The following is a 12,032-nucleotide window of genomic DNA, read 5'->3' on the forward strand; positions in this document are numbered from 1 at the left end:
TAATAGGCAGGATACTTGAGCTGTTGCCAATAAAACAGCCCTACAAGAGGAAACAGCAGACAAACTTCCTTGGGCTGCAAGAGGTCTGGACTCCAATCTGTAGTTAGATGCCTGTTCAGGGATTTCACTAGCCAGTACAAATACACACATCTTGCAAACGGGGCAGCAGAGACTGTGTACACCTTGAGCACAATGCCTGGCAGGAGATGCTGGTTCAGTTTGTACCTCCAGATCAAACTGAAGACAAAGGCAGACAATGAGATCAGGCCCCTGCAGTGTGAGCCCCCTGTCACCATGCCAAAGCAAGATAAGGGATAGGCAGAGTGTAGCATTCCATTATCCCTGCACTTGCTGCAGCCAGTACAGCTATTTGCAGATACAGGATTTAGCACTTTAGCTCACTGGAAGGCACCAATTCCTACTAAACTCGTTGAGGTATGAATCTGTCTTGAGATACAAACACTGCTAATCAGTCTCAGCCACATAACAGGAACAGCTGGAAAATTTTCACGCATGAAGTCCAAGGTCTGCTAACATAACCAGCACACCCAGATTTTTGGTGCCACGAGTATACCCTCACGAAGCAGAAGTAGGGGGAGCCTAGAAGAGACTTGTTACGGGCCTAAGACCCTTCATCTGCTAATCTATAACAAAGGTTTTGTGGCCATTTATGTTATTGCTTTGTTGGAGTTTTCTATACTTTAGTTACACCAGGAAGGCATATGATTTATTATTTTTTTATTCTGGCTCACTGAATACTGTTATCTATCTTGAATTTCATTAAACCATTTCAGTCTTCTGGAGTACCCTGTTCTTACTTCTTCTGAAATATGAGTTTTTATTGAAACTCAGTTTAATTCTGTAACTAGCTTCTTTAATTGACATCAAAACCTGAATGTGTACTCTCAGGAGCAAATCTAACTCCCTGAAGATGAAGCAACAATCAGTAAATAATTTACATTAAGCAAGGTGAAAAAAACCCACCACACAGGTTAGAACAAATTTGTAGTTGCATTTTATTTAATCAATGAAAATCTACCTTAAAAACACAAAATCAAATTTGGTAACCCAATACACTGGATTAGAGAAAAGCTTCAAGCTTTTAAGCACAAGCCAGAAGTCACAGTCGCAAGGAGGGTTTCAGAGGCCAAAGCAATACACTGGAACAAAGTGGTATCTTTTTGTGGAGACATGCTCCCTGCACCATTAGCGTGGTTTTGGGCGCAGCAGGTTTTTTTAGCTGTCAGTTATAAAAAGAAGCTTTTGCACTTGTTTTATAGTTAGGTCTGTTGCATTGCTTACCTAGGCCCTGGATTAATGGAGCAAACAGGCAAGTTAAAAGCCCTTGCCTGCCCAAGTACTACCAACAGACAACTTACATTGTGGTAAAGCTAGCTTTATTTAAATGAGGTTCAGACAAGAAGTAACTTTACATATTATTAACAGCTTTGGAGCTACAAACGTAAGAATCAGGATTACACAGGTCATGCTTTTGTTACTTTGTTTTTACCTGCTGCAGTTATTGCAATATGGCTTAAGGTACATAGGTATACAATTTGTACAAATTCAGCCAAGTTTGCACTTGTGAGGTGTTACTAAGAGCATCATTACCTTGCAAGCCAACCTAAACGTGGGGAAATCAACCGAGGTTTTTGGAATCGCCCAAAGCTAAGGGGGAAAGCTGCCAGTAACAATGGACAGAGATAGACTGGATTGTTTGAAACCACATTGTTTGGCTTTAAATATTTATATAATTCGCTCTGAGGTAAGGAAAAAATCTTTTGATGCTTCCACGCAGGGCAGCACCAGATGGTGCAATCACACCAGTGCAATCAGTCACATCGCTTGCTGGACATGCAGCCTCGAGGAGAGGCCTGCACCTACCGTAACAAGAGCATTTGTACACTAAAGTTGATTTTAAAATAAATTACTATACAGGTATGAGAGTGAGCTCAACTTGATGGGCATTGGTTTCACAATGTGCGATCTGTAACCTTCACTTTGGAAATCAGAGCTGAAAGTACTGACTTGTACCCTTTGTTCGATTTTAACGTAAACAACAAAGGAGAGGATCAATTCCTGTTGGGGACACACATCCCAGGACTCTCAGTCTTGGGACTTATCTTTAGATCACCCTGCCCATTCTGGCCTCAGCTGTTGCCAGTCCAATCCACCTTTCATGAAGCTTTTTAAGACCTCAGTACCCCAAAGGTCTCATCAGCTTTTTGCAATTCAAGGCAGAACTCATGACCATGTTCTTTTTTTCCCTCTTTCCTACTCCTGCCTCAGAAAAGACAAGAGAACTGTCAAGAGAGGGGAGAATTTCAGAAAATGGTGTGGTGGGAAAACAATTCAGGCAGGGGTTGGGAAAGGAGGAAATGTGTATGCAGGAAAGATGTTAGGCATTATAGGGCAGTGACCACAAATTAGCAGAGCTTGGAATGAGAGGGGCGAGATACAAAGGCAGTGGCACGAGAACAAGGTAACAGTCAAATGGTGGTGTCTGGAGGGTTCTTAGAAACCAGGGAGGGCTGCAAGTAGATGTGAGCAGTAGGTCAGGTCAGGGCTCTCCTTTTGTCATTAGAAATATCATAGTTCTACATTAAAATCAGAACTGGGTTTAGAATATACATATAAATATTCAAAGCAAGACAGCCAAACTTTTTTGAGAAATATTACAGGGGGGAAAAACCTGGAACAATAAATAGGAAACTACATGTTATCAATTTCTGCTCCAATAGTATAGATTTCCTCTCCAGGCTACTCTACAATATTCATTTAAGGGAATGCCTAAACAGTACAGAAGTATCATTGCTCTACATTAAAATCAGAACTGGGTTTAAGACATACATATAAATATTCAATACATTACAGTCCAGTCCTGAGACCTGAAGCCTGGAACAACAGAGGAAGGGTATTTTCCATCTCCTTTCAAGATACACTGTAGAAATAATTTCTGACTGAATCAGGCCTGCACAAATACAACTGAAAGATGGACAGAGATACCTGAATGGGACTGAAAGGCAGCAAACCTGAGCACCTTGCTCAACAATTTGTGCGTGATCCAGTTCCTGCTGTTTGACAGATGTATCCAGAAGTCTCACGTGTTCTCACTAGTCAGCCCTCCTCTTCCCCTCACACACAAGCTGAGCGGCATCTATGGCCACTCACAGGTCAGATCAAGGCAGCTAGGAAAGATGTGAGGGAGAAGGGAGGGAGACTCAGGGACAAGTGAAGGGATTCAAGGAGATTGGACAGACAGGACACACATTAAATGAGGGGACGGTAATAACCATGGCAAAAATTCTAGTGGTCTGCCCAGTCACTCTGTGGTGCATCTCCAGTCTTAATGGATTATTTTGGGCAGAGACAACCTTCAAATGGAACACAGGTATGGATACAGCCAGTATTAAAGGCATTGGTTTTTTAACAAAAATGGCAAGGCGAGGTCTTCAAAAGAACAGATGTTAACATCCAAGAATAAAGGGTAGTCAGTAAAGCTCCTGGTTCTGTGGCAGGATTGTCAGTTGTTCTCTAGGACCGGCATCTCTCAAAATGCCACATGGATGCTTAGCACATCTGAAAGAAAGATGACAGTAAAAAAGCTTTAGTAATGACAACTTACTTTCCCAAGAATATGTTATTTTTCCAAGCAGTTCTCAGAGATGAAGATCTTACGACTTACTGAAGCAAGTGCAGTATATATCCTAGGGAGAGATGATACTTGTAATTTCTGAAGAGCAAAGAGCTTTGTATGTGAGGCACTCCAGATTTACCATGGAAAGCAATACTCATATCGCTTGAAATTTTTAAAAGAGCTTTGTTAGAGAGTGTGTTTGCATATTAAATTGCACATTAAATGTGTCATGGAGTTCCTACCAAGAAAAACTGGAAAATACATTTACTACCTCCCGGAAATACCACACCAAAATATAGGCCAAGTCCAAGGCCACTGAAGTGAGGGCAGCCCTTCAGCAAAATAATAAAAACAAAACAAACCACCACACCACATTAGAGAGAACAGTTTAGAGATCCTCACAACTATCTTAGAAAAGGAAATAAATTACTGGCTAAAAATGCTACTTACATTCAAGGCGTCAGAGCCACTGAGTTCTGACTTTGTCTATCACAAGATGTTCCTTCTTGACAACTGTCATCCTCCCACATTTGTGTTTTCCCATCATCTACTGGTGAGTGATATGGTTGCTCTTCATTTTCTCTGCATGTCTGCTGTCCTGTATGTTGGTCTGAGATTTCCATAATGTACCCCACCTCTTTTTCCCTTAATTTTGGTGTGTGTATGTCTAGGGTGTCTTTGGTTGAATCTTCCAAAGTACTTTGTTCTAGGGTTGATTTCTGAAGTCTCACATTTCCCCTTGAAATGTCGTCAGGGCTTGTCACGCCTGTGAAAGAATTCTGACTTTGCCCATCTTTCTGCATCTCAGAAGTTAAAGGCATGTCCTTTGTTTTTTCCACAGTTGCATGAAGTTCTGCAGACTCAGTTAAGGTAGCAGTTTTCACTACTCCTGGTTGCTTGAGCTCTTGTTCTTTACTTTGTATCTCTTCCTCTTTTACTGGAAGCTGTTGATCTACCTGCGTACTTCCCAGGAGTTCAGGTACAATTGCATCTGATGGGCTTTTCCCTATGGACTTAATGCTCTGCTCTGACTCAAGGGCAGCCGACTCTTCTGTTTCTGCAAGTTTGTGAACAGCTGACTGGATGGCATTCAATACAATCTTTGTACTCTGGGACTCTATGAACACAGACTGAACATGCTTCTGAAATTCTGGGTAGCTGGGAGACAGACTGGGACTGGAGGGAATACCGTTGTGTTCGGCTTGCCCTGTGCTCTGGGGCTGCTCTTGCTCCTCTGATACTCCATTCATGGAAGCACAAGTTACTGAAGGCTTGGGTGCCTCCACACTACCAAGCTCTGCAGTCCCACAGCCTGAACAGTCAACATTAGAAACTGGGACCTCTTCAGAAGCCAACTGCTCTGGTGTGGTTGCCAAGGGCTGTACAGTTTTGGCTGTCATGTCTGTGTGTGTCGCAGTATCTGCCACAACATGCTCTCCACCTGCTGCAGCTGCTACAGCCACAGGTGTTTTCAGAGCCCCCATGCTTTCAGCCTGTGGAGAGGCTGAGTCAGAGCATTCCTCTTGCTGGACAGCAGTTGAATATTCATCACATCTCACAGCTTCCTGTTTTCCATACTCAAATACTTCTTTGGCTCCTTCCAGCAATTGCTTGTTTTCCTTATCTTCTTTCTGGAAGCCTTGACAGTTCAAGGTTTCTACAAGTTCTTGCCCTTTTCCCACAGTCTCTTCTCCAGCCAAGCTGCTGGATGTTTCACATTTCTTAGGACTCGTATCAGGGATAACAGCACTTCCATTTTCAACAATCTCTGGGCATGCAGATGCTAAATTAGATGCCCCGTCTGCTTCAACCTGCACGGGAGCCTCAGCAACAATGGAAGTACTCTCCAGCCGTGCTTCAGATTTGAGTACAGCACCTTCCACTTTGCCACCTTTGGCTTCATCACTCTTGGAGGGGGTTTCAGTTGTTTTGTCTCTGCATTGTGGCTCTATAACGGGCACAGAATCTTTTGCTGCAATGTCCCCGTCAGACCCATTGCTCACACTCTGCTCAGCATCTGCAGCTGCTTCTGAGCCAACTGTTTTTGAAGCAAGGGCAGAGGTTTTTCCCTTGCTCTGCAGTAGAACCTCGGGAACAGTGACGTCGGTGCTTTTTACTCCGTTGAGCACACCATCATCTTCCTCTCTCAGGGCAGTTGTCCTGCTAGGACCTCCTTTAGTACAAACTTGCTCTTCTGAGTTAGGAATTCCATCTTGTTTTTCAGTTTTAACAGGGACCACAGAGACAACTGCTTCTGCGCACCCTGGTTCCACAGTGAGCGTTCTGCCCTCTCCTTCAAGCTGCACAGACTTTTCAGCTGTAAGCCCCAAGGATGAGGTTTCATCCTCTGTCTTGTCCTGAACCTGTGGAGAATTGCAACAAATCTCTGAAAAAGCATACAAGCAAGGAGTGACCAGCAATATTCTAGGTGAAAAACCACAACACCCAAAAGGACAAGAGTTATGGAAGAGCACATGGTGATGACACAAGGATTAATAGCTCACCAAGATCCCAGCTTGTGTTGTTTCTGAGGACATGTAGCTCATTAAACAAAGGGCAGCCTTAAAATTAATTAAAGGAAGGGACAGCTGGCAGCACTTGAAACAAAGACTAAGCCAGAAGATGAGGAGGTAGGGAAGAAGGTAGGAATGTGCCAGCCACACTAACTACAGCATTTAAAGCTGGAGACAGTGGTGTTGTTTCATGTCCTCCCTTTGCAGAGGTACCTCAGCTCCACCTGTATTTCTGCCTACAACTGAAGATACCATCCACTGTGTGTGGTGTCACACGGATCACATCTGTACCTCAGGGGTTCATATCATTTACTTCATCTTCAGTTACTTTGTGCAGCACAGCAGCCTGAATGGCAATCATTTCTCTGCATCTATGCACACCATCTCCCACTCCATTTCTGTAGGCACTGTTTCCACTCCACTCTGCACAAAAGCTTCAGTGCCTGCTGCTTCTAGACATCTGTGTGTCTCTCACTGGAAATGAACTTCAGTTGTCTCAGGCTTCACAAGGAAGGCCCTAGACAGTAATATACCCACAACCTGGTTCTAAAAGAGGGATAGTTTCTAACACTTACTGATTTTTCTCTTTAACGAGTCAACCTTTGTGTTATATTCAATACTTACTGCAGGCTTTCCTTCTGGAGCACATTCATCTCTTGTCTCATCCAGTGTCAACTCTGTTACGGGCAGCTTCTCCTGTTCTGAAGGCTCCTGCTTTGCAAGCAGCTCTTCCTTGGGAGTAATGGCTTTGATGCTGTGAATCTCTTTGTCATGTGATAAAGTTTCTTCCTCTGTTGTCCTCTGCACTTCATCTACTTCTTCACGGTCTTCTACACATCCTTGACGTCCTTCTGTGCTTTCTTCCATTGCAGAAGCTACTTCACTTTTCTCTGAACCTTCAGGTAAAACACTCTCTTCAACTCTCTTTTGGCCCTGAATGCTCCCTGCACTTTGCTGGGGCTGGGAGCCATCCTCTTTGTGTTCTTTTTCCAAGGACTGTTCAAGCAGAACAGTTTCCTGGCCTAAAACGTTCCCATCTTTAGCACTACTTTTCACTTCTGACTCAAGTCCCAGTACTGCTGGAATTAGAGTTTCTGTCACAGCTCTTTCACTGACCAGCTGTGTTACATCTGACTTTACTCTTTCAGCAACTTCATGAAGAACTTTTTGCGTCTGTTTGTCCAATTCTTTCAAATTTTGTTCAGTGGCCTCTACTTCTTGAACTGGTGTAGCTTCCTCTGTAGTATCTGGGGTTTCTAGCTGTGAAACAGCAGAAACCATCTCAGTTGTCTCCTCGGCAAGGGACACTTCCATTGTTTCTTCAGCACAGGAAGCTTCTGCTGTCTCCAGAGCAGTCACTGCTTCAGAGGTTAGCTCGGGCTCACTTGCTATGGTGTCGTCGCTTACATCCTTCCTAGTCTCTGGCACTGTCTTAGCAGCTACAACTGCATCCTCCACAGTAACACCCGGTTCAGCTGTTTTCTGAGCTTCTTTCTCTTCCTCTTCTCTTGCCTGCTCAATGCACTCTGTCAGAGCAGCAGATATCCACGATGGTGACCGTTCCTCAATGTTGGACACTGTCCTTTCTTCTTCCATAGCAGTAACAGCAACTGCCAGCCCTTCAGATCCTTGCTCCATCCCTCGGGTCTCCTCTTCTCTCATCACTTCCGCATCTTTCGCTCGTTGGGCTTCCATTTTCTCCTGTTCTGCTGCTTCATATTCAGATAAAGGAACAACAGCTGGAATATCAGAATCTTCTTCGGCTGTTTCTGCCATGTCTTCTCTTGCTTGTTTAAGATGAGCTGGTTCTGTCTTTCCATCTGACTTTTTCTTCCTACGCCCAGGCATCAGTTTTCTAAATGGAACCCACGATTCATCTTTTCCAGGCTCACCATCTGATGTTGAATGCTCCAGGCTAGATCCTGCAACAGAGTCTTCAGCTCTCTCTTCCATTCTGGTTTTGGATCTCCTTCTTGGAGTAACTAACCTTTTAAATGATTCCCATGTTGAAATACCTTCACTTTCAGATGGGCTTCCAGCTTGTTCTGGGGAAGAATTCCCTTGTCCTTGATCACTCTCCTGAGAGCTAGTAAGAACTGCATCTGTTGCCGTTTCTTTGCTCTGTCCAGACTCTTCTACTTTTTGGCTTTCTTCATCAGATGATGATGACTTCCTGGCTCTTTTCTTTGAAGAGCCTACACATATAAAAGTTTCCCAGGACACAGAGGCATCAACTTTTCTTTTGGGCTCTTCTGTAATTTTCTCTGGTTTCTGGTCAATCCCATTTTCTGTTATTTCTCCCTGATTCTCATCAACAACATTTTCAGTTGCAGGTACTGCAACATTCTTTGTCTTATCAATTTCTTCTTCTTTATCACTTTCAGAAGACCTCCTGACACGTTTCTTGGGAGTCACCATCTTTTTAAACGATGCCCAAGGTGTAACAGTTTCTCTTTTTCGCTCCACATCTGGAATTGTGGCATCTTCACTTTCAGGGACCTGCGCTCCATCTGCAGATTTTTCCAAAGAGGGAATTTCATTCATCTCCTCAGGAGAAGAAGCAGAACTCTCCCCCTTTTGTTCCTCTGGGCTATCTGGGGAATCTGATAAGTGCTGAATTGGTTCACCCTGTTCCCCTACCTTAGATTCTTCTCTTTTACCTTTTTGCTTCTTTCCAGACAGTTTTTTCAATCCAGTACCTGTAAAGAGTTTCTTTAAAGGGCTGCCTTGTAGTTTAGTCTTTTCTTGAGAAGACAGGAGTTCCGCTTCATTTGTGATACCTTCTGGAGGCCTCTTTCCAGCTGCCTCTTCAGAAGTGATTTCCACGGTTGTTTCATCTGGTTTAACAGTATCAGTCATATCTGCACCAGGTTTTCCCTGTAGTCCTTCATTGGTGGGTTTGGCTGACTGTTGATTATCCTCTGTGTCACCTGAATGTTCAGAAGCAGAAAAGGACTTTGATTCAGGAGCACTCAGAGTTGACTTTGTTTCATGTTCTTTGCTTTCTTTCTTCTCTGTGGTTCTATCCAGAGCTTCTCCCAGTGCAACATCATCTCCTGTGGGTGACATTTTCAATTCTGCTTCCTCTGTTTTTTCATCTAATGTCCCTTTCCCAGGTAGAGCAGGTTTACTTCCTTCTCCTCCTTCAGATTTTTTAAGCTGATCACTAGAAATTTCCATTGCCACAGATCCTGTTTCAAATGTCTCTTCAGAGGCTATTTCAGTTCTGTCATCTATTTCACACTTCTCCATTGACTCCAGTTTTTCTCCCACAGGTAGGACTTCTGAGGACGTTTTCAATTCTCCGTTTACATCGTCAGTGACTAGAGGTACCACTGACTTTGTTTTTAGTGGTTTTTCTGTCACCTCACCTTCTTTCTCTCCTTCTTCAGTTTTTTCTTCCTCTTTACCAAGATTTTCTGAGACTTTCACCAGTTTCCTTTCTTGATCATCTTTTTTTCCATCTGCACTTCCTTTTACAGCTGCTGCTGCCAGATCCTCTTTTTGACCCTGCTCATCATGCTTGACTACCCCTTCCTTTTCACTTCCTTCTACTGCTATGGCTGCCAGAGTCTTGTCTGACTCCTGCGTTTCAACTTCAGTTTGCTCCTTCTCATGCGCTTCAATAGTTACTGCTGTCACATTCCTTTCTTCAACTTGCTTCTCAGACTCAGGTTTCTCCTCCTTTTCACTGATTTCAGTTGTTAATGTTGTCCCCTCTTTTTCTTTCTCGTCTTCTTTCACAGGAGACTGTTGTTCATCTTCTATAGGCTTCCTAAAACTCTTCTTTTTTCTAAATCCAGTCCATCCTTGAGTAAAGAGTTTTCTTAACGGCGATGCAGTTTCAGTGGCTAAGGCAGCTGGCTGAGAACAAATCTCATTTGCTTCTGGTATTTTAGGGGATTCATCTTCTTTTTTTTCATTTTTCAGTGTATCTTTGGTATTGTCTTCTGCAGAGAGTACATCCTCAGGCACTGCTGTTTCTTCTGAGCCAACTTCTTTTTGATCATCAGCTCCTTCAGGGACCTGGGTTTCCTTTTTTACAGTAAGCAGCTGAACTGGTTCCGATTTTCCTGTCTTTTCCTTCTTCACTGTGAATCTGAACCCAACAAATTTAAAAACCTTTTTAAAACCCAGGTCATAAGACTGTGGCTCTGCCACCTGGTCTTCTGCAACTTCTTCCAAAGCTGGCAACTGCTTAATTGAATGAGCATCCTCCTTCTCAGCATCTGCACTGTCCTTGGTGCCTGAATCAGAGGGATTTGTCTCCATAGTTTCAGCTTCTTCCTTCAAAGTTACACTGGAATGTTCTGTTTGTCCAACTGTTTAAACGACAACAAAGCCCCAGTTAATTTCCTTCTAAATTGAATGTTATAATATACCTCTGTATATTTTTTCATTATTACCAATTTTCATAAACATACTTACTCGGTTATTATCTGTGTACCGTTTCTATATGCTACTAGTACATTTTTAAGAATTCGTTTTTATTCTATCATTACTATAATTATTTTCCTTCTTTGCAGCATTGTACAATCCTTTCCACAGTTTATTTGCAAATGCACCTTTCAAGCTTACATTCTCTTACTCTGTCCTCTGATTTTGCAGTTCTTTTTGTGTGGTTTGTTTGGTTTGTATTTTTTTTTACTTTAAGGCAAACTTAAGTGAGGAAAAAAAAAATCTACCACAGACTATACAGAATAATATATGCAATTATTCCTGAAACAAAGCTCAATAGCTCAATAAACATTTTCACGCAGACAGACACATCTAAGGAAACCCAACAAACAAAAAAACCTGCAAACATAACAAAACTTTTAAAAAGCCTGTTGACCTAAAATGATGACAAAAAAAAGCTCTGTCCCAAAAGAATAGTAAGATGTGGAGACACCCCAGGGGAAATTGCCTGTTTTTCTGAAAACTTGTAAGCCCTACAAAACAGTTATGTAACAATATATTTCTTTGAAGACCATGAATCTTGAGAATTCTCCCATCCAACATATGTATGCATGCAATATACATACAGCAATTCCATACTGCTTAAAATGAATGAGGTTCTAACTATGCAAGAAGGTAAAATCCTCCACTGCTCACATGCCTGTTTGCATTATCTTTTCTTTGAGGACAGTTTGAGTTTTTCCTTCAGGTCACTGGCAACATCTCTCTCAGTCTTAGTGGGATAATTTAAGTATTATTGCTCCTCTGGCCAACTCAAGTTCAGAGACTGCCATGTAAATTAAATCTATGGCATATTCAAGACACCAAAAGATTCTTGGGCTTAGATGCTGTCAGGATTTCAGCTTAATTTTGTTCTTGACCCTGTATTTTGTGCAACAGGTGAAAGTGCAAGGCCATGAAGGAACAAAACCTTTTAAACCAAACCTGTTAGAGTGCTAAGATGAAAAAATAAAATTATTTTTAAATATTCAGTGCTGAACAGCAACACCCTAGAAGAAGGCATGGTCCCTTTCTTTTAAGCTGTACATGTGCTACTTCAATGTCCACAGACAGGAGGAGACAGCTTTACAAAGCATGTGCTCATCACCTTCCCCAAAGTGATGTGGTTTTTATTTGAACCACCATGAAGTTTTCTCTGACTGTGCAGCTGGCCCTGCTTTGCTGGAACACCTGATCTCCAGAGGTCCCTCACAGCCTCTTGCCCAGTTCCCCCTGAATTAAATGCTGCTTCTTCAGAAGCACACAGACAATGCAGTCCAGGTAAGGCTGGAAGTAACCACACAATACACAAAACAAAATCTACAAGGATACTGGCTTCTAAATGCTATGTAAAGGGCAAACTATGTTTCACTATCAGCAGCCTACTGGTTGTTGTTTCTAGTCAACATAAGCAAAGCTTTTTGTTTATCCTTTATCTAACAGTT

The 12,032-nt window shown here is 42.5% G+C and overlaps 1 protein-coding gene across 2 annotated transcripts in view; it reads right to left on the reverse strand.

Annotated features, from left to right (window-relative positions):
- Positions 1-992: 992 nt before the first annotated feature.
- AKAP12 (A-kinase anchoring protein 12) overlaps positions 993-12,032 on the reverse strand; it is a 30,310-nt gene continuing 19,270 nt past the window's right edge. For both annotated transcript variants that reach the window (XM_066179088.1, XM_066179089.1), the window contains 3 exons: positions 6,775-10,472; positions 4,088-6,000; positions 993-3,579 (listed from right to left, as the gene is read on the reverse strand). In XM_066179088.1, the coding sequence (XP_066035185.1) occupies positions 4,090-6,000; positions 6,775-10,472 (5,609 nt within the window). In that variant the 3' untranslated portion in view covers positions 993-3,579; positions 4,088-4,089. The remainder of the gene's footprint in view (positions 3,580-4,087; positions 6,001-6,774; positions 10,473-12,032) is intronic.

The sequence above is a fragment of the Chamaea fasciata genome, unplaced genomic scaffold, assembly GCF_029207755.1.
Source record: "Chamaea fasciata isolate MVZ Bird 193981 ecotype frontalis unplaced genomic scaffold, bChaFas1.0.hap1 SCAF_3, whole genome shotgun sequence".
NCBI lineage: Eukaryota > Metazoa > Chordata > Aves > Passeriformes > Sylviidae > Chamaea > Chamaea fasciata.